Source organism: Rhipicephalus microplus, unplaced genomic scaffold (assembly GCF_043290135.1).
Source record: "Rhipicephalus microplus isolate Deutch F79 unplaced genomic scaffold, USDA_Rmic scaffold_14, whole genome shotgun sequence".
NCBI lineage: Eukaryota > Metazoa > Arthropoda > Arachnida > Ixodida > Ixodidae > Rhipicephalus > Rhipicephalus microplus.
This window is the reverse complement of record NW_027464587.1, coordinates 17,552,501-17,579,239: the sequence shown is the minus strand read 5'-3', so window position 1 is coordinate 17,579,239 and position 26,739 is coordinate 17,552,501. Positions and strand designations below refer to the sequence as shown.

The 26,739-nt window shown below is 48.7% G+C and overlaps 1 protein-coding gene across 4 annotated transcripts in view; it reads left to right on the top strand.

The window, feature by feature from the left end:
* Window positions 1-26,739, top strand: part of LOC119180717 (arrestin domain-containing protein 3) — a 379,819-nt gene that overhangs the window by 146,652 nt on the left and 206,428 nt on the right. For all 4 annotated transcript variants that reach the window (XM_075882898.1, XM_075882896.1, XM_075882897.1 and 1 more), the window contains one exon: window positions 23,250-23,372. In XM_075882898.1, coding sequence (XP_075739013.1) covers window positions 23,261-23,372 — 112 coding nt within the window. In that variant the 5' untranslated portion in view covers window positions 23,250-23,260. The remainder of the gene's footprint in view (window positions 1-23,249; window positions 23,373-26,739) is intronic.

Genomic DNA, 26,739 nt, shown 5'->3' with positions numbered 1-26,739 from the left:
GATAAAAACACGAGCAGTACAAAGAGCAAAAGGGCGGATAGTGTTCCCCTGGGCTTCGACTAGAGTGGGTCCATTATAAGGTGTCATTGCTTTTTGTAGGCGTTTACACAAATCATATCTAATCACAGAAACTGTAGCAGCGGTGTCCACCAAAGCGTCCACGAGAACTCCTTCCACCATAACAGAAACCATGTTGAACGGGCGTGTTGGAGGAATATCAGTCCTTTTGTTACATGCAGTTTCTCCTCCGTAAACTGCATCACTTTGTTTTCCGACCGGTTGTCAGTGGTAAACGAGGCTGGCCGAAGAGAAGAGGAGGCACGACGAAAGGGCGAAGGTGATCGGCGTCGGCTTGAACGGTAAGTGTTCCGCATCTCAGTCGATGCGGGCGGAGATGAAGACGGCTGCTGCCCAGATGGATAACGCCGGGCGTAAGAATCCCCACTGGAAAAGTCCCGTTCACGCATGTCGTACCCGTGACGCTCGTCCTGCTGGCGCTTGCGGCAGAAGCACGATATATGGTCACGATATCCACAGTAAAAACATGTTGGTTGAGACGGGCGCCAAGGCGCGGGTAGTAGAAGGCGTTCGGCGCACCGGGAGATAGCGCACTCAAGTGGGCAGTCGGAGGGTAGAGTGGCATTGGCTGGAAATGAACCGGTGGAGCAGCAGCAACCAACGTGAGCGATGACAGCGGCAAGGTAGAGTTTACGTTGCGAGAAGGTGTGGCCGCAACTTGCGCGTTCATTGGAGGGCTGGACGGAGGTAGGTGGTGTTACGTAGGCTGGACCGGTGAATGATGTTAGTTCCTCCCTTACGATGCCGCGCAAGGCCATGGTTGAAGGTTGTGTGACAGATGGAGAAAGTGGTGAAAAGCCCATTGATTGGAGTTCTTCGCGTATAATCTCCCGTATCATGTCATGCAGCTCCTGGTCTACTGGACGGTGTTCGCTATTGCCCGACTGAAGGTGAACAGAATCAAGTTCGTCGAGACGCTGACACGTAGAGACGACGTCAGCGACAGTGGAAGGATTCTGGGCAACAAGGGCATTGTGGGCAATGCTTCCGATGCCCTTAAGGATTTGACGCAGTTTGTATGACTCGGACATCGAAGAATTGACTCGCCGGCAAAGCACAAGGACATCCTCGATGTACGATGCGTACGACTCGCCGGGATGTTGGAGAGTATCTAGGGTTCTCTTTGCTAGAGCGGATCGAACGGCAGGTGTGCCGAATACTTGAAGAAGCTGCTGCTTGTAGGCAGGCCAGTCGGTGAGGTCAATCTCATGGTTCAACCATTTCGTTTCATTTCATTTCACTTTATTTTCAATTCCAAAATGATAGATCAAAAACCGTTTGGACCCATAGCCAAAAGCTAGAATAGGGTCCAATTATGCAATACAAAGTGGCACAGTATCCAAACGATAGCACAAAGCAAAAATAGCCCATGTAGCAAAACAATAGAACGAGGCATTGAACCTGGATACAAGATGATAAACATTGCGGATGTAGTAAAGAAGGTTAGGCATTGTATCGACATATATATTCAGATACTCAAACTTGGGTGAGATAACAGAAACATGCAATTTTTATACGCAAACAAAAGAAAGGCAATGAGTAATAACAACTACGCAGTAAACTTTCAGTGGACGTAGTGGTACTTATATACAAGGATTGAACGTTTTTATTTATTTATTTATTTTCATACCTCAAGGGCCTCCTAGAAGGAGGCATTACATGAGGGGTGGTACAAGTGACAGACTAGAACAAAAAACGAGGGTAGGGGTGAGGGGGAGGTGTGCTACCAACATAACTATATACAAGACCGTTACAACAATAAATGAGTGAAGAAGCATAAAAGAAACTACATGGCCGGACACGCTACATGTTTTACATTGGGACCAATCAGAGTCTAAACAGCTTAGATAACCGCGCTTCACAGCAGTACAATGGTGCAAACATACAAGTCAGAATTCAAACAACGGCAATGAGCTAGGTAGCTATAAATTTGGTAAAAACAAAAAACAATATGATGTCAGAAGGCAACGCTCCATTACTTCGCCTGCACTGACAACAATGAAAGTCAGAAAAACGGGAACCATAAAAACGACATGAGGATATTACACAATTCCGGGCGCGGTAAGCAGCGATTTAAACTGGTCAAGGTCTTTGGTCTGTACCACGTGAGCGGGAAGATTGTTACAGTCTTTGGCTGACCGAACAAAAAAGGATTGCGTGAAAGTGTTAGTTCGTGGGCGGGGGTATGAAACTTGATGTTCGTTTTGGTGCGAGTGTATACATGCGATTTTGGCGTGACGTAGGGGTTTGGTGATAATGAGTAATGAAACCTATGGAATAATGCCAGCCTTGCTAGTTTACGACGGTTGTTGAGGGGAGGAACGGACGCACGCGACTTGAGATTTGTGACGCTAGTGTATGAAGAAAAATCAGAGAAAGCAAGTCCAATAGCCCGGTTTTGGATGGCTTCTATGTTGTTGATGAGGTAACGTTGGTGTGGGTCCCGTATAGCGGCTGCATATTCTAGTTTTGGACGGATAAGGGTTTTATTATAAGGGATATATAGGATAAGGGATAAGGGACGGATAAGGGTTTTGTTACTATTAAGGGAGTTACAGAGACACATTAGGGATTGCAAGGAAGTCTTTTTTATTTTTAGAGGAAAGTTAACAGCCGAATTTATATCCTGGGGCAAATTATTCCAGATTTTGGTTCCGACGAACTGCAGACGCCGTTCGTCTGCAGTTCATCGCAGACGATCGTTCGTCTGCAGGGACCATGTCTTAGGAACGCCCGTGAGATAAAGCGATACTCGGCGGCGCTTGTTAGGGTCGTCCCGGTGATTAGTTGCGCTTACTCGCTCGTACTTATTGAGCCAGTCCTTCACATCTTCGCCGCAGAGACCAGCGAAGATCTGGGGGTCGCACTGATGGTTTACGATGTAAAGAGGAGGGGCTTGTGGCGCAGGGACAGGGTTAGAAAGGGCGTCCACCCACTCACTCTGAGACATGTTGGCGGACTGAGGGTCCAAGTGGCGGCCTGAACGGAGCTCCAGCGAGTAGGCATTGGGAAGAGAGGACCGGGATCGTCAATCCACCTCCACCACGTATGACGACTCGGGTGTAAGGAGGTTTATTGGCCGTGAACTCGAAAACGAACAAGCGCAACGGACCCGAAGATGAAGCGCACGTTCAAAGACGATGATGATTGATTTCTGTCCAGATGAGGATGAAGCGCATAATACATGCCTACACTATATATATATATATATATATATATTGTAAGGCAACGTTTTGGCGGCTGCAAGACACCTCTTTTACTTGCCGAGCCTCTGCCCCACAACACAGGTCAGACTGATGATGATGAGTATGTACATATGGTAAGATGACGCGTATGAATAATGCTCACACTTATTCCCTCCCCCCCCCCTACGCGTGAGCGGCTAGCCCGGACGCGTCTTAGACGGAAACGGAACGTCGAACGAATGGCTTCAGACGTGATACGTGGACAATCTCCGAACCACGACAGCGACGATCCGAAGAAAGGTCGGTGGGAGTGACACGATAGTTCACTGGGGACGTTTGTTCATTGATTGTATAGGGCCCAATGAAGCGTGACGGAGTAAAAGAGGTGTCTTGCAGAGATTCAAGTGCGCCGTCGACTCGTGGCATCGGGTAGGCGTCTTTGCGCGTGATCTTATTAAGTGCTCGATAATCGACGCAGAATCGCACCGAGCCATCCTTCTTTTGGACTAGCACCACAGGTGATGACCACGAGCTGGACGAAGGCCGGATAACATCTCGTTGGAGCATATCAGCAACGTTGTCCTCGATGATTTTCCGCTCTGCGGACGACACTAAAGCGCACCAGGCTAGGAGCGATGGTAAGTCCACCAGAGATATAACGTCCACACGGTGCTAGGAACACATTACCAGTATCGATCTTATCTGATGTCAGGGTCAGAATATGCTCATTACCTGGAGGAATAAAACAGTCATCAGCGGTGATGAAACGCTGGCTATGGGCATAGTTATCAGACGAAAGCGCAGTATCTGACATGTGAATGACTCTCTGACGGCAAGATATCACGGCTGAAGCTGAGGAGAGAAAGTCTCATCCTAAAATGAGCGCATTGGTACACGATGACAGAACAAGGAACTGTATATGGTGAAGGATGCCCTCAATAAAAACTCGTACCGTGCAAACACCAGAAGGCTGAACAAAAACCGCATTAGCACAGCGAAGGGGAGGGCCATCATACGGTGTCTTCACTTTGCGCAAACGGGAACACAAGTTCACACTAATAACTGAGAGCGATGCACCTGCGTCCACCAAGGCTTCAGCCCATATACCCTCAACACACACTGAAAGTACAGTTGAGGGGTGTTCCGGAGGAGTTCGATGCAGTCCGCCAAATGCAGCTTTCCCTCCTGAAGCTGCACTGTTTAGTTTTCCGGGCGATGATTAGACGCTGTGGTAGCCGGACGAAGTGGTGACGAGGAACGGCGCATAAGTAACGGGGAGCGACGGCGCGAGGAGCGGAAGGTAATGGCTGCATCGAAGTGCTGTGGAGAGGGTGAGCGGCGTTGGTAAAGTTGGTATGGGTGACGATGTTGTGGAGAGGAGGCAAACCCATCCCTCTCGTAGTCACCATAGCCACGCCTTTCTTCCTGTTGACGTCGACGACAGTACTGTGAGATGTGGCCGCGTATTCTGCAATAATAGCAAATAGGTCGAGATGGACGCCAGGCTTGAAACGAAGGAGGCGTTGCTCTTTGGGCAAGGACATTCAGTGAAGGCTGCATAGTTGACCCATATTGCGGTGATTGCTGAGGAGGTGACGCTGCAACCACCTGAGCATACGTCGGCTTTGGAGTGGTATGCGAGCTCGGGACTTGCTCACACGTCATGCACGCTAGTTCCTCCCTCACAATGTTGTGGAGGCTGCCTGTAGAAGGCGTCATGCGGAGCTCATAAGATGACGAGGTGGCTTGGAGTGGCAGCTCCTCGCGGATCATAGACCGTATCAACGCACGGAGCTCACCGTCATGCGTTGGCCTGATATCTGCTGTTTCAGGTTGCAGACGTGTAAGTTGAAGGTCATCGAGTCGCTGACACGTTCTGATAATATGGGCGACCGTGGTCGGGTTCCTTGCCACCAGAGCGTTAAATGCGACGGCGCCTATGCCCTTGAGCAAATGGCGAACGCGGTCATGCTCCGCCATCGAGCTGTCAACGCGATGGCATAGGGCGAGGACATCTTCAATGTAAGATGTATAGGACTCGCCGGAGTGCTGGACATGTTCAGCAAGCTTCCGTTTGGCGATGTCTGCACGTACAGAAGGGTTGGCAAATATCTGACGAAGCTGCTGCTTGAAGGTAGGCCAGTCTGGGAAATCCAGCTGATGGTTGAGAAACCATGTCTTAGCGACACCCGTCAGGTAGAAAAGTACACGGGACAGCTTCACAGAATCATGCCAATAGTTAAGCGCACTCACACTATCGTGCTCATCCAACCAGTCTTCAACGTCTTCACCGCGAAGGCCGGAGAACATCGGGGGATCTTTTTGAGGGGCGGTGACAGTCCAAGAAGGCATGCCCAGGGGTGCAGGCGGGGTGGATGAAGCCGTGTTGTTGTGCTCGTCTTGCGACATGACCGTAGGCTGACTGCGCAGACGGCGACCCGACCGGAGCTCCAGGGATGGTTTGTAGTCGAATATTACGAAAAAGCGCTGCAGGGAGAGGACCAGGGGATCGAAAAGCACTCTCCACCACTTGTAAGGCAGCGTTTTGGCTGCAAGACACCTCTTTTACTTGCCGATCCTCTGTCAATATATATATATATATATATATATATATATATATATATATATATATATATATATATATATATATATATTCTTCCCCTGTACATTCCTTGGCATTACTGTTTGTTAGATCTCACTCATTCATATATATATATATATATATATATATATATATATATATATATATATATATATATATATATATATATATATATATATATATATATATATATATATATATATATTTATATATATAATCGGCAGAAAACTTCTTGTACGTGTTTAGTGGTTAGCGGACACCACGCAGTAGAATGACGAATGATAGGATAGCGAATGCAGGCCTTCTACCCAGACACTATTATTATAACGCTGTAGTGAGTACCCACCAGCAGGTGTGCTTGCAGCAGTTACCCAATAAGCGTTTAGAAAAATACTCTGAAAAACCGGTCTTCTAGCTTTTGCAGTGAATGTGGTGTGCCTTACGCGCAGGCCGGGCGTTTTTTTAGTTGCAGTTTAAGTTTTATTGAGCATTTTTTTCAGAATTGCGGACAGAAACTGCAAAGATAAGAGCAAAAAGCTGACATGTTATCAGCTTGACGAGGCTGCGGCCCCTTTTCACTTGGCGTTGCAAATCCGCAGAGCACAAACATGAAAAAACCATTTGACGTTGATTTTCCACTTCAAGAAATTAGAAAATAAAAAGAAAAGGCATCAAGTTACATCAGTTTCAGGTTTACATAAAATAAGCAAACCACAAAGAAAGAAAAACAACAAATAAAACAAGAAAACAGCGTACGGTCAATCATGAAACAATGCCCACGTTTTTAAATGGCTAACGAAGTATTACAAAATCATTATAAAACGTTTACAAGACTGGGTATGCGTAAAACACAAGTTTTGATGTACAAGGGAAACACTGACGAGTGAATGTTACATGTCTTACTCGTAAAAAAGCAAAGAAAAAATGGCAAAGAAAGCAAACATCATAGGATGCCATGTTACACACGAGCACTATTATAGGGTGTTTCTTTTACAAATAGTATTTTAGCCGGACAATTAGAAGAAGCTAAACTACACGCCACCATTCTGGATAAGAAGCTTCATAAGTTGTTTTTATGTATATTGTCACGATGAGTCACAAGTACTGGGGGACTTATTAAACCACCGGGTAGCAATCTCTAGGACAATGCGGCAGTCGTGGCTGGCTCTCGAGCAGAAAAGAAACACGCGATCTTCTTTTTCCTCCAGATTGAGAGCCGCTCTTGCTGTCGACCCACTACATGCTGGTGGCATTATCCCCCTTGCGAAAAGAAAAAAAACAAGTCCCAAAAAAAGGAAAGAAAAGTAAATAGCATCACCACGATGCTACTACATAGGCACGTGAAAAAGAAATTGGAAATTCGGATAAAGTGAAAGTAAAAATTGAAGAGCGTGCCAATATAACAATCGTCAATGAACGAGAAAGCAAGTTCACACAAATAAACAAAAAACACAAAGAATGATGTACGGTAAAGGAAAAGTTACGAGCAACGCGCAATAAATGGTTTCATGCGCAACACATGAACGACGTCCGGCCTCAGTCGTGTCCTGCTCCGTGCATGGGGTGTTGAGTCCGGAACCACTTCGTAGTTCACGTCACTCACACGGCGTAACACTTTATATGGGCCAAAGTACCGGCTCAGTAACTTTTCACTAAGGCCATGGCGGCGGACGGGCGTCCACACCCAAACTTGATCTCCGGGGTTGTAAAACACTTCTCTGTGGCGGGTGTTATAGCGTCGTGCGTCTGCATGCTGTTGCTGGCCGATGTGCAGTCGTGCGAGTAGCCGGGCTTCCTCAGCACGCTCTGCGAATTCTTCGCCGTCAGTTGCCAACTCGTCTTCGTCTTGACACGGTAGCATAGAGTCTAGCATGGTCTGCACTTCGTGGCCGTAGAGAAGCCGAAATGGCGGGAATCGCGTGGTCTCTTGCACGGTGGTATTATACGCGAAGGTCACGTAAGGTAAGATCCGGTCCCATGTTTTGTGCTGTACGTCGATGTACATTGAGATCGTGTCTGCGAGGGTCTTATTCAGTCGCTCGGTAAGTCCGTTGGTTTGCGGGTGGTACGCAGTTGTCCTTTGGTGTCTGGTGTTGCTCAGTTTGAAAACTTCGTCCGTAAGCTGCGCCGTGTATTGCGTCCCTCTGTCCGTTATTACACTGTAAGGAGCACCGTGTCGTAACACGATGTGGCGCATGAAAAATTGTGCTACCTCAGAAGCCGTGGCTCGTGGGATCGCCTGCGTCTCAGCGTAGTGTGTCAAATAGTCCGTCGCGACGATCACCCATTTGTTGCTGTCCGCAGGCAGGGGAAACGGCCCGAGAATGTCCATGCCGACTTGGTCGAACGGCAAGCAGGGTGCTTCAATGGGCTGAAGCAAACCGGCTGGTTTAACGGATGGTTGCTTTCGGCGCTGACATTCCCGACAGCTCTTAACGTACCTCTTGACGCTTGCCGAAAGTCCTGGCCAATGGTACCTCTCGCTCACTCTGGCAAGTGTCCTTGAGTAGCCCAGATGACCGGATGTGGGTTCGTCATGGCAAGCGAAGAGAACGTCGTCTCGCATGTCTCGAGGAACCACCAGGAGGTAAGCACGGCTGTTCGAACGAGCGTTCTTCTTGTACAGCACACCGTCTCGCAGGCAGAACGACGTCAACGAGCGGGATAAATGACGTGGTATGATAGCGCCCCGGCCCTCTAAATGATCAATGATTGAACGAATCTCTGCGTCATCTCGCTGCCGTTTGCTCAAGTCTGATGCGCTAACGGCGCCCCGGAAGCCTTCGTCTTCCTCTGCTTCCTGACTGACGACATGAAGGGGTGCGCGTGACAGTGTGTCAGCGTCTTCATGCTTACGGGCGGACTTATGGACGACGGTGACATCAAATTCCTGCAGCCGCAAGCTCCACCGTGTTAGGGGTCCTGAAGGGTCACGCAGGCTTGCCAACCAACAGAGCGCGTGATGGTCCGTCACTATCTTGAAGGGACGACCATGAAGGTACGGGCGAAACTTTGTGATTGCCCACACGACTGCAAGGCACTCTTTCTCCGTAGTGAAATAATTCGCCTCGGCACGAGATAGAGAGTGGCTGGCGTAGGCTATGACTCTTTCGGCGTCCTCTTGACGCTGAACGAGCACTGCACCGAGCCCAATGTTACTAGCGTCGGTAAGGACCTCCGTGTCAGCATCATCCTCGAAATGAGCGAGAACGGCCGCTGATTGCATGCGCTGTCGCAGCTCATCAAAAGATGCTTGTTGCTCGTTTTCTCAGCCAAACGGCGTGTTGTCCCTTTTGAGACGAGTCAGAGGTTCTGCTATCTGTGAAAAGCCATGAATGAACCGGTGATAGTAGGCGCACAAACCAAGGAAGCGCCGGACGGCTTTCTTATCGACAGGAGCTGGTAATTCGGCAACAGTGGCAAGCTTGTCCGGATCGGGCCGGATTCCTTCGGCGCTAACTACATGTCCAAGAAATTTTAGTTCTTTATAGCCGAAGTGGAACTTCGGTGGCTTTAGTGTGAGGTCCGCTGATCGGATAGCCTCCAGCACGCTGCGCAGGTGGTGAAGGTGCTGCTCGAACGTTGTAGAGAAGACCACCACATAATCAAGGTAGACAAGACAAGTCTGCCACTTGAGCCCTGTGAGGACAGTGTCCATCATTCGCTGGAAAGTTGCCGGCGCTGAACACAAGCCAAAAGGGAGCACTCTAAATTGGTATAGGCCGTCTGGAGTCACGAAGGCTGTTTTCTCACGGTCTCGCTGATCTACCTCAATTTGCCAATACCCGCTTTTGAGATCGAGAGAAGTGAAATAATGGGCACGACCAAGTCTATCCAGCGAATCGTCGATACGTGGCAGCGGATACGCATCCTTTTTGGTCACGCTGTTAAGCTTTCGGTAGTCGACGCAGAAGCGTAGCGACCCGTCCTTCTATTTGACAAGTACGACTGGAGATGACCACGGGCTGTTAGATGGTTCAATAACGCCATCGCCAAGCATCTCGCTGACTTTCGTACGTATCGCTTCATGTTCTTTAGCCGACACGCGGTAGGGGTTCTGGTGTATCGGGTGTGCGTCCTCGTTCGTGATGATCCTGTGTTGAGTGATGATAGACGTCCGGGGGATCTTTGAGCAACTTGCGAAGCAAGACCTGAACTCGAACAAGAGCGCTCGTAGCGCAGTCTGGTTATCGATGGACAGATCAGGATTGATGTCAATGTTACTCATTGACGTGCCGGTGGTATCCACTAGTTCTGACGTGAGACAGTTGGTGACGTTTGCTACTTCGTGGGCAAACGCTATCGAAGTGCCACGGAACAGATGTCGATGCTCGTTGCTAAAGTTGGTTACGAGCAATTCAGATCGGCCATCACGAAGATGTATTACACTTCTAGCTACACAAATGCCTTGCTGCAGGAGGTGTTCTAAATTTGTCTCGGCCACCACATGGCCATCGACCAAACCACAACATGTTACGTCGACTAGAACACTTGCTCGTGGAGGAAGCGTCACGCTCTGTTCAGAAATACGGAGTATGTCGACACGCTTTTCGTCAAAATACAGAGTACGTTGACACGCTTTCCGTCATCCTGCACGTTGATTGCTCGCTGGGCTGAAAACGTGACGCGGCGCTCTTGCAGATCAATGATAGCTCCGTTTTCCTGTAGAAAGTCAACTCCCAGGATGACGTCACGGGAACCTTCGCGTAGAACGAGGCAGCTTGCTACGAATGTATACCCTTGGATCTGTACTCTAGTTGTGCAGGCACCCAGTGGAGAACGACGTGGCCACCAGCTGTCCGAATCTGCGAGTTGTGCAATGGCGTGATGACTTTCTTCAGCTGCGTTGTCAGTTTCCCGCTCAGTATGGAATAGGCAGCGCCGGTGTCCACTAACGCATTAACTGCACAACCATCAATTGCCACTGCTATGTCGAGTGAAAGTCGGCCATCTTTTGCAGCAGTATGTGATGTCGGACCGGTTTCTGTACGGTTCTGCGTAAATAGGAGGTCTTCAGCGCTTCGACGTTCAGCGACCCCGCCCCTAGAGGTCGCGTGGGCTAGTTTTCCCGGCGGGGGCTGGGAGATCGTGTGGTAGAATACCGCTGGGGCGTTGATGAAAATCGCCTCGGTGATGGCGAGCGCGACTGGCGCCCGGCAGACGGTGGTGCATGCTGCTGGGCGAGGTAGTTTTCGATTTCGCGTGGTCTCTGGCCGTAACGGGGTGGCGGTGAGTACGCAGAGAAGCCGCGAAGCCCAAGACGGTGATATGGGCACTGGCGGTACAAGTGATCAGCTTGTCCACAGGGAAAGCACAGAGGCCGGCGATCAGGTGTGCGCCAAACATCAGAATTCCGAGGAGACGTGCGCCTATCGTCGATGTACGGAACTGGTGGCACAAAACGATGGGCGCCAGGAGAGCCAGGGACAAAGGGCAAAGGCGGTGGCGTGTACGTGCCTTCGTAGTACGGTATGTGCTGTGCTGACTGGAGTGCAACAGCAGGAACAGGGATGGACGAGTAATGGCGGCGATGCAGCAGGGCGTTTCAAGGCTTCCGCGTAGGTTGTCTCACGGTGGTATTCAGCAAGAGCTGGTGCAGCTGTATCAGGAGGCAAGGTGTTCCTTGATCACAGTTGCAATTGAGCTAACCGTAGGATGAGGTGTTACACCAGCCTTTTGCAACTCTTCACGTACTATATCACGGATGAGTTCACGTAGACGGTCGTTGCTGGTTCTAGTGGCGGTGAAAATGTTGGCAGTAGACATGCCACTGACTTGCCTGTCGTATTGGTTGGATCGCTGCTGCAGCATTTTTTCCATTGTCACGGCCTCGGACATGAACTCCGCGACCGTCTTCGGAGGGCTGCGCACGAGGCCGGCAAAAAGCTGGTCCTTGACACCGCGCATCAAGTGACGCAACTTGTTGTCTTCCGTCATTCTTGAATCGGCCCGTCGGAAGAGGCGCGTCATGTCTTCGACGTACGTGGTCACAGTTTCGTTTGGCAACTGGACGCGGGCCAGAATAGCTCGTTCAGCTCGTTCTTGGCGATCATCACTGGCATAGGTCGGCTGAAGTCTACGAGAAAATTCGGGCCACGTCGTCAGCTGCTCCTTTCGGTTTTGATACCACGTACGTGCCCCGTCCTCGAGATAGAAATAGACACGACCCAGTTTCGCCGCGTCGTCTCACTGATTCAAGGTGGCTACACGCTCGAAGTCCGCCAACCAGTCCTCAACGTCCTCGTGCTCCGTGCCATGGAACGTCGCTGGTGCCCGTGGGCTTTCCAACGTAGAGCGGCTCGACGTCGTGCTTCCCGTGCCTGGTGACGAGGTTTGCACCGAAGTGCTGGTCATGTTTGTCGACGTGGTTGGAGCAGTATCGTCGATTTCTGGAGGCAATCCCCTGATTCGGCGGCTGGTCCGATGCACGGGAGTATCGATTGGCACTACACTCTTATCACGGCTTCCTGGGGGGGGGGGGTCTGCAGCATCCGTGAGACTACCCTGCACTTCCACCAGTTTGTCACGATGAGTCACAAGTACTGGGGGATTTATTAAACCACAGGGTAGCAATCTCTAGGTCGATGCGTCAGTCGAGGCTGGCTCTCGAGCAGAGAAGAAACACGTGATCTTCTTTTTCCTCCAGATTGAGAGCCGCTCTTGCTGTCGACCCACTACGTGCTGGTGGCAATATTAAAGATGGCGACGTTTTTATTTTCAAACATGTTAAAACAAGCAGGAATACAGTGTTCAAGTCTTCTCAAACCATGGTTAGTTCGCGAATAAGGAACGAACCAGCAAGGCCTCTTCCGAATGTCATAATGGGATTGTGTAGTTTTCCTGAGCTTACACAGTTTAGGAAAACAAGCGTTGTTTGATAGCAGGCTTTGTTTGTATTTCATAATAGGGTTAAAGCTGCGTATGTGATTGATCGGTAGAATGTTATATTCTCTGAATAAATCACTTGTATGTCCGTCGTATGGTACGTTTGCAATATGACGAATAGCTTTTTTCTGCACCAAAAGTATTTTGTTCCGATTTTCTTTAGATGTATCTGCCCACACTAGACTACAACAGTTTATGTGAGAGGAAAACTACGTATTATAAAGTAAAAGCTTAATGTTTGCTGGAAGCATCTGTCAAAGTTTAGAGAGTGTACCACACGTCCTAGCTATATTTCTAGTTACGTTATTAACGTGTTCGTCCCAATTAATATTTTCAATAAAAATTACTCCTAATCATGAAGCTTCTTTGACATCCTCAAATTTTTCGGGCCCTAGGTGTATATCCAAACCACGACAGACAGCCTTCTGAACCGGTGCGAATACCACAGCTTTGGATTTTTTTGTGTTGATCATTAAATAACTTTCAGTACTCCATATGAAGATGTCGTTAAGAACGGTGTTGGCTGTGTCTGCAAGCTTACCCAAATCATTACGATGAAAAAATATACTCGTGTCATCTGCATAAATTATGAAGTTCACACATTTGCTGACACTTGTTATGTCGTTTATATAAATATTAAACAGTTGGGGGCCCTAATATGCTGCCATGAGGTACACCTGACGTTATGGTTTGTAAGGAGGATTGGCTGTCATTTATAACTACAGATTGCTTTCTGTGTGATAAATACGATTTCAGAAAGTCAAGTAGGGTTCCGCGAAAACCATAATGACGCAATTTCGCATAGAGTATTTCGTGGTTGATTCTGTCGAACGCTTTGGACTAGTCAATAAAAACACCCAGTGTTAACAGTTTCTTTTCAAATGAGTTAACTATGAGTTATTTTTGTGTAAGGAGAGCCATTTCCGTGGACATGCCCCATCGGAAGCCCAATTGATGCGGTGATAATATAGAGTACTTTTCACAAAAAAAACATGACTCGTTGATATATAATTTTCTCTAGCCCTTTATATAACAGGAAGTATGGAGATCGGACGATAGTTAGAAAAGATATTTTGGTCACCAGATTTGTATAAGACACTAACTCTCGCATGCTTCATTCTTTCTGGGAAAACTCCCGTAGATAAGCAGGTATTAAACAGATAGGTAAGAACGTGTAACAAAAGATCAAGTGCTGCTTTAATAGGCTTACTTTGTAGGTCATCTATGTCCCAAGCAGTAGTGTTTTAGTGACATAAATACAGACAATACTTCTTCAGGAGTTGTGTTTTAAAATATGCAATGCTCATGTTTGGCACACCCAGAAAGTCCCTGTAATCGCTATTACAGGCACGAGAAGGGTTTGATAAATCGGAGGACACCAGCATTGTGAAGTACACGTTAAATGTATTAGCAAGCTCTTCACCTTTTACTATCTTGTTATCTATGTTTAACTTGAGTGCGTTGTCTCTAGAGCAACGACTATTTAGAAGCCTATATATTTGCCGCCAAAGCACGTCGCCACGAGTGCTAACCATCTTGAAGAGAGCTTCATAGTCAGCATCCCCAGTTTTTCTCAGGCGCTTCGTTACAAAATTTTTGTACTGCTTAAATTCGGAAAGATCGTTATAGTGTCTTGTTTTCGCGAATTTCACGAACAGTAGATTTTTCTTCTCAATCATTTCCAGACATTCTCGCGTCATTCATTGTTTCCGACGTTTCTTGAGCGTTTCGACCGTTTCTTATTTAAAGCACTTATGGTAAGTTTTTGTTAAGAGGCACATGAATATTTCGTATGCCTCATTAGCGGTAACTGATTTATAGACAGGATCCCAACTAATCTGGATGATTTCACGCCTAAAAGTGTGTAATGTTTTGCTACTAATTTCCTGTATTTTGTATGATTCTGGAGTTGATACTTTTGCACGATTAAGATACTCGTTGCGATTTTCAAACATGTATATAGGGTAGTGATCACAAGTATCGGCAATAACTGTTTCAGGTACGGTTGAATCACTTATGTCATTCATAATAAGTAAGTCGAAAAGGCTTTCAGTACCCGAAGTGACACATGTAGGCTCAGAAAATAATATTAGCACACGCAAAATAATCGAGCAGTAGTTTGAAGTTACCAGATGTTTCAGTTTGCTGTCGAAGGTTAATTTTGCAGTCACCCCCTATGATAATATGCAACTTGCTAGAGAACGCATACGTAAGCACATTTTCAAGAAATCGAAAAAAAAAAACGCTTCTGTTTTTCAGTCAGGCGGACGATAAACTACCACATATACATACTTGTGACATGCTAGCGATAATGCTTCATAGTCTGGTGTAATCGCTGAAAAGTCCGAGAGAAGGCTGCAAACTGAATGGTCAGCAATTCGTTGCAATACACCTCCCCCTCGACGAGAGGGCCTGTTTAGAAAGAACGATTTATACGTTGGAAAGCGTAGTACCTCGTCATTGCACGTGTACCAGGTATTAGAAATCATTATGATGTCGAATATAAAGGAGAATTCGTTGATAAACATAATTATATGATCGTGCTTGTTGCGAGATGATCGAGCATTTAAATGCATGATACTGCAATATCCACTAGTGTTAGGTATATGGATATAACGTGGTAATATCGCCATCTTCACAAAAAGAAAAAAAAGAAGAAAAAAAAGCAAGTAAAGTTAAAGAAAAAAGGTCGCGCCGCAAAAACCAAAGCGCTAATCAGATAAGCCTAAGGCATGCTAGATGCCCCGCGGCTGCTTGAAGGGGCCGCGCGCATCTTATTCAAGTCGGCTTCACATGTGCTTTGAACTGCATGAGATGTTTCCGTTTCACACGCAAATATTTTTCCACCACTTGCCCACGCGAAGCGCCAGTTAATTTCCCGTTTCCGAGCAATCGTCATGCCCAGCAATTTTTTCAGTTGGGGTCAAAGGTACTCATTCACGAAAACAGACTGTTTAGTTGTGAATCCCAGTCCCTCAGCTGTGAATCGAGTTCTCCGTGCTTTCATAACGATGACATCTGTGTTAGCTTGGCCATTGAAAACAACCAAGATGTTTTCGTTTAGGGGGGCGTCACTACCTGCTCTGCTTCCCGATCGGGAAAAGCGCTTGCATGAGGGCGTGCCTCGTTCTTTGCAACACCTGTGTCTGGTGCCGTCTTACATTGCGAAGCGGCACTCCTCGCTGGCAAACGGTGGCATATTTCTATGTCCTGTTCACTTATGGGCTCCCCCAAGGCGTCACCAACTTTGGCAAGCGATCGCACAAGGTTTTCTTAGGGGCAAGTGGGATCCCTTTAGTTTCTATATTTTTGTTTCGAGAGTATTGATCCTGAACAGTTAAACGCGTGGAATTTTTATGCACCAACTTTCTCAAACGGTTTATCTCACATTGCATTGCCTCCTGGGACGCCATGTGAGCAGCGTTTTCCTTCATAATTTCAGCACACTCTTGTTTTATATTTCCATAGTCATCGTTCATGTAGTCAAGGCTTTTATTTACCTCTCTGATTTCTTTCCGAATGTCGCGTTTGAAGTTCGCGAACTCAGTACACATGAATAAAGGCCAGTTTACAGATCTAACAGTGGGCAAAAACAAGTACGAACTTGAAATAGGCAACTGAAACAGCACTAGGATAGCGGATGAACTATACAAAACAGGAGAGCAAATGCCTAAGCTGGGAAAACAACAGCAATGAGGGTCCCCGTCGTATGCTGTCCGTGCCGCCAAGTGATCGAGGGGCGTGTTGCCGCTGCCTTTTTGAAGGGCCAGGGGTGGTTAATGTCACGTGGTATGGTGCCGGGCGCAGAAACGTAGCCGGTCAGTCAGTGCAGCACTCTTGCAAGGCGCTGGATGCAGCACGCTCCGCTGTCGATGTTGATAGTCGGCCACGGTACGCTTGATTGATATGTGGGGTTTAACGTCCCAAAACCACCATATGATTATGAGAGACGCCACGGTACGCTTCGAACACCTGGAAAAACAACAGCAATGAGCATCCCCATCGTAGGCTCTCCCTGCTGCCAAGTTAGCACGCTGTTTGTTTAAACAGCGTGCGAACTGCCAACCTGTGCGTGCGAACGTGCAAACCCAGCGTCAAACCCAGCGTTTTGAACGTACGCATTCATAGTTAAAGGAAAAATGTTTTCTTCTTTTTTTCTTAGATCATGAGCCGTTCGCCACACGTGGCATTTTTCAGTCGCGAGAAACGCGGTATGCGTTTCCAGCTCTAGTAGCTAGCGTGCACAGTTGAAGGGCCAGTAAACAGGCTCGTACTTTTTTTACAGTCCCCAAACAAGCTTGCGCCTCCTCCCTACGCGTGACCCACCTCCATGCACACGCAGGGACGTCAACTCGGCAATCGGCGACATCACGCAGCGCGCGCCTCGTCGATTTGTCTAAAACAGGTGTCCGCAAATAGTAATGAAGTCTACGTCACCGATCGCCGATTTGACGTCACTGCGTGTGGAAGGAGGTTGGCCAGGCGTACGAAAGATGCGCAAACTTGTTTGAGGGGTGTAAAAAAAAGTCGGAGCCTGTTCACTAGCCCTTTAAAAATGCTATGAAGTGCACAAAGCTGTGTTCTCAGCTCGGCATTGGCGTTTCACATCGGTGTCTCGAGCACACATTTCCGTATTTTCTTGAGAGGCGTCCAGCCAGCACACGGTCGAGAGTGAGGCGCGAGCGGACGGGAAAGTGGGGCGCAGGGAGGAGAGAGAGAGAGTGAACAAAAAAAAGGAGCGACGAAGCCCTCCACCTATCCTCTCCTACACTTTGTTGCACCCAAGGAGGATTAAAAAAAAGTTCTTTTAATCCTCCTTGGTGGCACCTCATGATTCGGTTGCTAGGGGGGAGGATAAGCGCTCGCGTTCGCAACTGTTGCTATGGGAGAGAGCAGTTGACGGAACCCGACGGACGCCCGATTAAGAAATGTATTCGCATTTAAAAAAAGTAGTAGATGAACGTACTAGTGCACAGACAGAGTCAGAATGCGAAAAATAAACAGAAAGAAGAATCAAAACATAGAGATAGAACTAAACAGAAAGTCATAAAGGAAAGAAAAAGACAAAAATACTGGGTGAGAGTACGAGTGCAGGGAGAGAGAGAGAAAGAGGGAGTGACAGAGAGTGAAAAAGAAAGAAGAGAGAAAATATTGAAAGATAAAGAAACGAACAGACAGACACAAAGGGGATAGTCAAAAGACAGTACGTGAGAGTTCAAATGCAGACACAAAGAGGGAAAAACAAACGGAAACAGAAATAAGAAAGAAACATATAAAGGCAGAGAGAAGTAGTAGGTGGTGCCGCGATGATACTGTTACGAAGTAAAGGAAGATGAAGGACAGAATCAGCTGACAGGCGCGCGAGTGTGCCAATCAGCCATTGTGATTCTTGCCCGAGGTTGTTCCTCTTTATTTGCGTTTATACAGAAGTCACTGACCCCGTAACATATTGGTGAGAGGTGCTGGGTTACCATCAGGCAACGGAGCTCCGCAGCGGATGCCGCATCAGTTTTCCTGCCAAGGCCAATGCTGAGCCCTCCGCGTCAACGTCAGCGTCTCCGACGAACATGGCGTCGCAACCAAAGGTTTCACGCCACTCAAGGATCCCGGTACAGTCTGCGGGGCCAATGGCGTCGACGCTGACGATTGGTTAGCCATGAATGAGTGAGTGTGCCGAACAGATAGGATCCCACACTTCAGTTGGCTAATCTGCTGTTTTACTTGATAGGCACGGCGAAGGTGTGGTGCGAAAACAACGAAAAAGAACTCACAAGCTGGGACCAATGCAAAGAAAAGATGCGACAGGTGTTTGGCAAAACCATCAGTCGTAAGAACGCCGCCAAAAATGAATTGGCCTGCCGTGATCAATCCCCAACGGAATCATACCTCGCATACATTCAAGGCGTGCTGGCCCTCTGCCGAAAGGCTGAAAACGACATGACAGAAGGTGACAAGGAGGGCATGTCCTGAAAGGGATTACCGACGACGCGTTCAATCTCCTGCTGTGCAAGAACTAACAGTGCCACCGTGGACGCGATCATCAAAGAGTGTCGTCAGTTTGAGCAAGTAAAATGTCGCCGCATTCTGCAAACATTCGCCCGACTTCGAAACACCGCTGCAACATCGACTTGCGAGGACCAGTTCGCACCACAATGACCGTCGCCGCTGGAAGACCTGACACGCATTGTTCGTCGCGAAATGGAAGCTATGGCGCCCTCGGCGTTCAATTCGCGCAGTATTGATACCACTCACGTTATTGCTCCTCTTGTTCAAGCCATCGTGCGCAAGGAGCTTGAAAACATCGGAGTGCATTCCGTGTGCCATGTCACCGTTCCCAGAGTAAGCGAACGCCCTATCGCGATGCCCTCCTCCGACCGACGGTTTTCTCCACATACTCGAAACCCGGCTGAGTGGCGAGCTGCAGATGACCGCCCTGTATGTCTCAACTGCCGCCGCGTTGGACATATTGCTCGTTACTGCCGCAACACATGGCCAACGGCCCCTCGTGCAACGACCAATATGGCCAGTTTCCGCGGTACCGCCTGCACATTTTCCCCTGCCGAAGAGTCCCATGCCAATTGACCATTCTCGGAACACTTGGTACAGCCGCTCGCCTTCACCACGTGGGCACCAGTCTCGTTCGCCGCCAATACGTCGCCCATCGTGCCGTTCGCCACAGCCACGGCGCTTCTCGTCCCCCGTGGCTTCCGGCCGCATCGTCTCGGAAAACTGAGAAATTCAGCCCCCGGAGGTGGCGCTGCATTGACAAATTCCGCAGCAAATCCTCTCTCCGTTCCTACCAGGCGAAGTGTAGTAGACGTTGAAGTAGATGGCGTACCTGTACAAGCACTTGTAGACACCGGCGCAAGCATTTCGGTCATGAGTTCAAGCCTACGCACACGCTTAAAGAAAGTTCTGACACCAGCGGCTGCACAAATGCTCCGTGTGGCCGATGGCGGCACGATGATGGTTCTTGGTCTGTGCACTGCCCGATTAAGTATAAAGGACCACACTGCTTCTGTCATTTTAGCCGTGATTGACTACTGCCCTTATGACGTTATCCTAGGCCTGGACTTCTTGTCGAATCACTATGCTCTTATAGATTGTGCTACCGGCGTCCTTCAGCTAGGACTGCCTCAGATAGTCGCTGAACACCACACTGCCCCGTTGCGCCTGTGCTCTCTTCAGGATGTGCGACTGTCACACCAGGCAGCCACCTACGTCATTTTGACCACACAGCCACAGGTTTCCGATGGTCCGATGGTCAATATGTTCTCCTTCCTCTCGCCGACGTCCTCTTGGAGCGCAACATCGCCATTCCCCATATGGCTGTGACTGTCACTGACAACTGTAGCTCGCTCCCACTTCTCAATTTCAGTTTTTGCCCTCAATTGCTTCCTCGTGGCATCTTCTTGGCCAGCGTATCCAATGCTGATGAATTCGAAATAGTGGCTCTCACCACCAAGATTGATTTACTTCAGTCTCCTGTAGCTAACAGCATCTGTTCTATGCCGAGTCGTTTCTCGAAGATGATTGCACCCAACCTCAATTATGCGCAAGCCAACGACATCCATCACCTTCTCGCATCGTATACCGACATTTTTTATTTCGACGACAGACCTCTAGGGCAAACATCCACCGTTAAGCACCGCATAAACACTGGTGACGCCAGTCCCATTCGATGACGCCCCTATCGTGTCTCGCACACCACGCGCAGAGTTATCCAAGCGGAAATTGAAAAAATGCTCAACAAAGGTGTCATAGAACCATCAAGTAGTCCTTGGGCTTCCCCTTTCGTCCCTGTGAAGAAAAAGGACGGTACCTGGCGCTTCTGTGTTGACTATCGCCACCTTAACAAGATCACGCGAAAAGACGTATACCCGCTACCACGCATCGATGATGCGTTGGACTGCCTGCACGCCGCTACGTACTTCTCGTCTATTGATCTTCGGTCCAGCTACTGGCAGATTTCTGTCGATGAGATGGACCGCGAGAAGACGGCTTTCATTACACCGGATGGTTTATACCAGTTTAAGGTGATGACTTTTGGACTATGTAACGCCCCTGCCACATCCGTACGAATGGGGGACTCTCTCTTGCGTGGTTATAACTAGTCTACTTGTCTGTCTTACGTAGACGATGTGATAGTCTTTTCATCTACTTTATATAGCCACCTGACCTATCTCGTTGCAATACTCGCAGTCTTCAGAACAGTTGGGCTACAACTAAACTCCAAGAAATGTCAATTTGGCCGCCATCAGATTGCCATTCTGCGCCATCTCGTAAACGCCGATGGCGTCCAACCAGATCCTGAAAAGATCCACGCCGTCCGTAGCTTTCCGGTTTCCTGTTCTACATCCGACGCCCGGAGCTTCATCGGCTTATGTTCCTACTTTCGTCGTTTTACGAAAAACTTCGCCGACGTTTCCAGGCCACTCACAGATTTGCTGAAGAAGGATACCACATTTTCATGGGACCCTGAGCAGGCTGAAGCGTTCACAGCTCTCATTGGCTGTTTAACTATGTCCCCATACTTGCCCACTTTAATCTTTCTGCTGTTACGGAAGTTTGCACCAACGCCAGTGGCCACGGTATTGGCGCAGTTCTTGCTCAGTGGCACCACGGCAGACAGTGCGTGATAGTTTACACAAGTCGCCTGCTTTCTCCCCCTGAGAGGAATAATTCCATCTCCGAGAGAGAGTGTTTAGCTTCAGTTTGGGCCGTCGCCAAGTTCCGGTCATATTTATATGGTCGCATGTTCTCCGTCGTTGAGGACCACCACGCCCTCTGCTGGCTCACTTCTCTGAAGGACCCGACTGGACGTGTGGGTCGCTGGGCTTTGAGGCCTAAGAAATTTTTGTTTAGCGTCGGCTACAAGTCTGGCCGTTTGCACAAGGACGCAGACTGTCTTTTTCGTCATCCGGTGGACCCTCCTGATCCCGTTGCGACTGACCTGGAGAGCAGCGTGATGGCGTTTACAGATATCAGCGATATGCGCATTGAACAACGACGGAATGGGTCAATGCACACTATCATCGACGCCATCCAGTCTGACAGCCATGACGCCGAATCCCATATGTTCGTGCTGGATGACGGCATCCTCTACCAACGCAACGTCCGCACTGAAGGCCCAGAGCTTCTGCTTGTCATTCCCCGTCATCTACGGCCTGCCATACTTGAACAAATTTACGACACACCAACAGCGGGACACCTCGGTGTTTCTCGCACATACGACCGCGTGCGACGTGGGTTCTTCTGGCCAGGACTGTACCGCACGTGCGTCGATATGTTGCCACTTGCGACCTCTGCCAGCGCCGGAAAAGACCTTCTTTGCTGCCAACTGGACAGCTTCACCCAATTGAAGTCCCCTCTGAACCATTTCATCGCGCGGGACTCGACCTTCTTGGCCCTTTTTCGACGACGACACTGGGAAATAAATGGATCGCCGTCACCACATATTATGCGACCCGTTACGCGATAACAAAAGCCATGCCAACCAGTTCCGCCACTGACATCGCAGATTTTCTTTATGACGTCATCTTACACCACGGTGCACCCCGAGAGCTGCTCACAGACCACGGCCGCTCTTTCTTGTCTAAAGTTGTCGACGACCTCCTTTGATCGTGTGCCACAGCGCATAAGCTATCTACCACCTACCACCCATATACGAATGGCCTAACTGAACGTCTCAACCGCACGCTCACAGAGATACTTTCGATGTACGTCTCCGAAGATCATCGGGACTGGGACGCCATGTTGGCCTATGTGACTTTCGCATATAATTCATCTCGACGTGACACCACGGGATTCTCACCTTTTTATCTTTTGTATGGTCCGTCGCGACCACATATTGCCATTTAAAAACACCTTACCTCTCAAGCTATCTGCTTGCGAGTACGCTCGCGAAGCCATTAATCGGGCTCACATGGCTCGTCAAGTTGCCTAGTCTCGTCTTACGAGGTCACAGGATAACAAAAAGCCCGCTACGACCACAGGCATCATAATATAACGTTTGTCCCAGGTGACCGCGTGTTCCTCTGGTCACCGTGTCACCGGGTAGGTCTCTCCAAAATACTTTTGTCGTGATACGCAGGGCCCTACTTAGTCTTACGTCAACTTAGTGACGTCAACTACGAGATAGCGCCATTGCACTCCAATACTTCACCAAGTTCGTCACTTGTTGACATTGTTCATGTTTCGCGCATGAAACCCTACTTCTCTCGCACTTCAGACTCGCACCGAGACGGCCCTTCAACGCCCGGGGGTCCTCTTACGAAGTAATGGATGATGAAGGACAGAATCAGCTGACAGGCGCACGAGTGTGCCAATCAGCCATTGTGATTCTCGCCTGAGGTTGTTCCTCTGTAATTGCGTTTATGCAGAAGTCACTGACCCCGTAACAATACCACCAGCCTCTCCTATTTGAACATTGATATTAAAACGAAGAATATTGTGAAGTGAGTCTCTCATGTGGAAACGATTGTTTTTGTTTGTCGCAGCTATTCGAGTGATGCTCAGGGGCAAGGCGCACGCCGAGTGGAAAGTTGTGGTCAGCGGGGACCGGCGCACGGTCAAGGACGACCAAGTCTTCATCGACGACCGGGCCATTATATGGGGCAAAGGTCAGTCTGCTGGAATTTTGCCTTGTATTCGACCGAAGTAATCGAAGGCTGGAGGGATTGAGCGTAAACTCGTCATGTCGTGTAGTTCTTGTGATGAGAATGTTCATGAACTGCTGCGACGCCCACGACGTCGTGAAGATGGCGGCATATGCTTAAGTTTCGAAATGGCCGAGCATGTAAGGAAGGCTGTTTCAGCTCCCTAAACGTGAAACCTAGAGAGGAGCGAAGCGTGTGGTTTTCTGAGAAAGATCTCTTTGATGAGGCACTATAGCCGAGCCTGAAATCGGGCATGCCGCGAAGAGTCTTACCAGTCCACTAGGATTACCGGAACGCTGCGGTGGAATGCAACTTAACCTACGGCATAGCTCGGCAGAGCAATCTCACTCATACTTATTTGAATGGGATGTGTGTAAGTATTATTGAGTAGTCTTGAGTGTGAGCGGATGGGAGTGGAAACATGGGTGAGAACTCATGAGTGTGAGTGGTCTTGAGTGCGAACGTGAGTGAGTGCTCATGATTGTCAGTGTTCATGAGTATGAAAGAGCAAGGAGAGGGTGAGTGGTTGTATGAAGGTGAGTGAGCACGGATGAGTGTGAGTGGACGTTTCTATGCGTACGAGTGTGTACTTACTACTGTGAGTGAGCGTGAACATGAGTGCGGATTGTCTAGAGTGTGAACGCAAGCACCAATGAGTGTGAATGGTCATGAGTTGGAACGTTAGTGAGCCCTCAAGTTCTTCATGCCCGGTTTCAGTTACTTACAGTATGTAGAAAAGAGTGTATATGCACGAACAACGTAGTCAGCTACTTGTGGGGCTAACTGTTGCCTTTTTACTTTTGCATGCCTATTTTTATGTTGGGGTATATTTACATGACACGCCGGGACGACATTGGACGCCAACAAGCCAAAAGCGCCTAACAGCTGAGCTGTGTTCACCCGCCATATTAGTGCAGTCAAGAGGCTGCGGGAATATTGCAACAATTTGAACATTATACATTCTTCAGAAATTTATGTGACCGCTATCGATAAAGCTGAAATATTTGATGGCCTATGTATAAATGCCGACGTGCGTCACTGCTTGCAAATTGGCCGATGGCCGATGTTCTGTTCACCGCTACCCGCACCAGTGTGTACTCTGACTTTCTGTTGACGGGCCACACGTGTGGCCGAACAAACAGTTTAATCTTAGACCTGCAGCCTGCTCCCTTTGTTCATGTTGAGTATTGATTGATATGCGGGGTTTAACGTCCCAAAACCACTTATGGTTATGAGAGATGCCGTAGTGGAAGGCTCCGGAAATTTCGACCACCTGTGGTTCTTTGACGTGCACCCAAATCTGAGCACAGGGGCCTACAACATTTCCGCCTCAATTGGGAATGCAGCTGGGGGGCGTATTTGGAATTGTTGGTCGCGCATCGCATGAAAGAGGGAAAATAAAGAGTGCGAGGAGGGTGCCAGCGCCAGAGTCAGGATTGCTCGCGCTCTATTGGTTCTTCTCTGTAGGTGACTTGCATGCCTGTAGGTGACGTGCAGGGGCCGCACGCACGTGCCCGCAGTGTAATGTGCGGAGTTTTCACGGCTGTTTCACTGTACAGAAGCACCCCCAACCTGCCGCCACACTTTCTACCTTTCCCTTCTGCCTTTCTGCGTCCCTCTTTCCCTCTCTTTGTAAGAGCTGAGCTGTACCATGCTATTCATAAGAGTTGCAGAAGAGTGACTATTTTCTTTTGTTTTGTTCAATCAACCACTACTATATACGTGACACTGCTGGCGTAGTCGATGTAAGGTCCCTAGATGTTTCATGTAGGGACCTTAGGTCGACGATCCTGGGTGAATTCAACTTCGAAATTACCATCTGCCGTTCGGTCACGTGCATCGAACTTCTGTCACACACTGTACCAGTTCTAACTGCCCTTGCAGAAATGTGATTCTGACTGTCACGGCAAACACCCAGACGCTGACGTCTGAAGTAGACGCCAGCAGATCAAATTTGAAGGGTGTTTTGGTCAACGACGTGGTTCCGAATGACATGGCAGCCACTCCCCCATTTACGTGCGAAATATATGCCAGTTCAGCCGGCCCTTCTGACGTGAAGTGCCTCCTCATCGACCTATGCACGAACAAATGCGCAAAAGTCGCTCACCAGCTACAGCGAGGCAACTAATATGACGATCCATATCGTATTAATTGCTTGCTGCGATCTGTCCTGAAGGCCTCGTGGAGGCAATTCACGTTTGTCGCAGGTCCCGTTAATTAGAGAGGTGATCGCCGGGCGCATTCAAGGATCGAAGTATCGGCCCCCCGAGTTGCACCACAAAAGCGCGGATAATTTAGAAGTGGTCCTATTTGGCGCGCCAGTGGATTCCAGCTGTGGTCCAAAGAACGAGTCAGAGCTGAGAGTTGATAAACACAAAAAAATTATATTCTCAAATACGGCAAATCACACGATACACAAATATGCACACTCGACAATAGTTGAATACGATATGTCACCAATCAAACGTTCTACACAGTAAAATCAGTTACACTCGAAACAACGGACCCAGACAACAATACGCGCTACAATGCAAACACATGCAGCAATTAACCAAGACACTTAAGGACTAAAGAGTTCGAAAACTTATTTAGTCCAAAGTCCTTGGAATAAAGCGTGAATGTTTCTTTCCTAGGAAAGACTCTCTCAACGTCCAGTGCTGTTGTCGATCCACGACCCCCGAAGTTTCTCTTCCAGGACACCTCGCGTCTTCAATTGGCCGCTCTCCAAGCACCAAACTTCGCTGGTAACACGTCGGCTTCCCACGCGTTGCGATTGCAGGACACGTCTTCGCTCTCTGGCGGTAGTCTCACACTATTTTTCTTCTGGTAGCACCAGCCTTCACCCTTCAGGTGGAAACCCTCTTAATCACCTGCTTTGTCACTAAGGACAAAACCTTCGCCGATATGACATGGCGGAAAGACCCTACGCACACTTGCGCAAAACTTTCATCTCCTGCCTACGCTAACGGGCGCGAACTTTCGTTTTCTCCTGCTTTGTTGCTGAGGACAAAACCTTCACCAACAAGGCGGAACACCCTACGCGCACTGCCGCAAATTTTCTTCTTCTCCTGATCTCGTTCTCCGCTGTTCGCTTAAATACCTTTCCCGCTAGATTCCAGAAAATTCTAATCGTTTCTTCGGCGCGATGCACAGCCAAGGCTGGGGAAGGTGCGAGACGTTACAAGGGCCGTCCGCGACTCGTGACGCAACTCTACATCACCACGCCCCTTTCCTTCCAGATCTTTAAAGGGCTTGTTCAGTGGCAGATGTGAGGAGGTTGGTCGGCAAACTACGCTACCGAGGAGGGAGAGACGGCGCGCTTGGAGAGTCT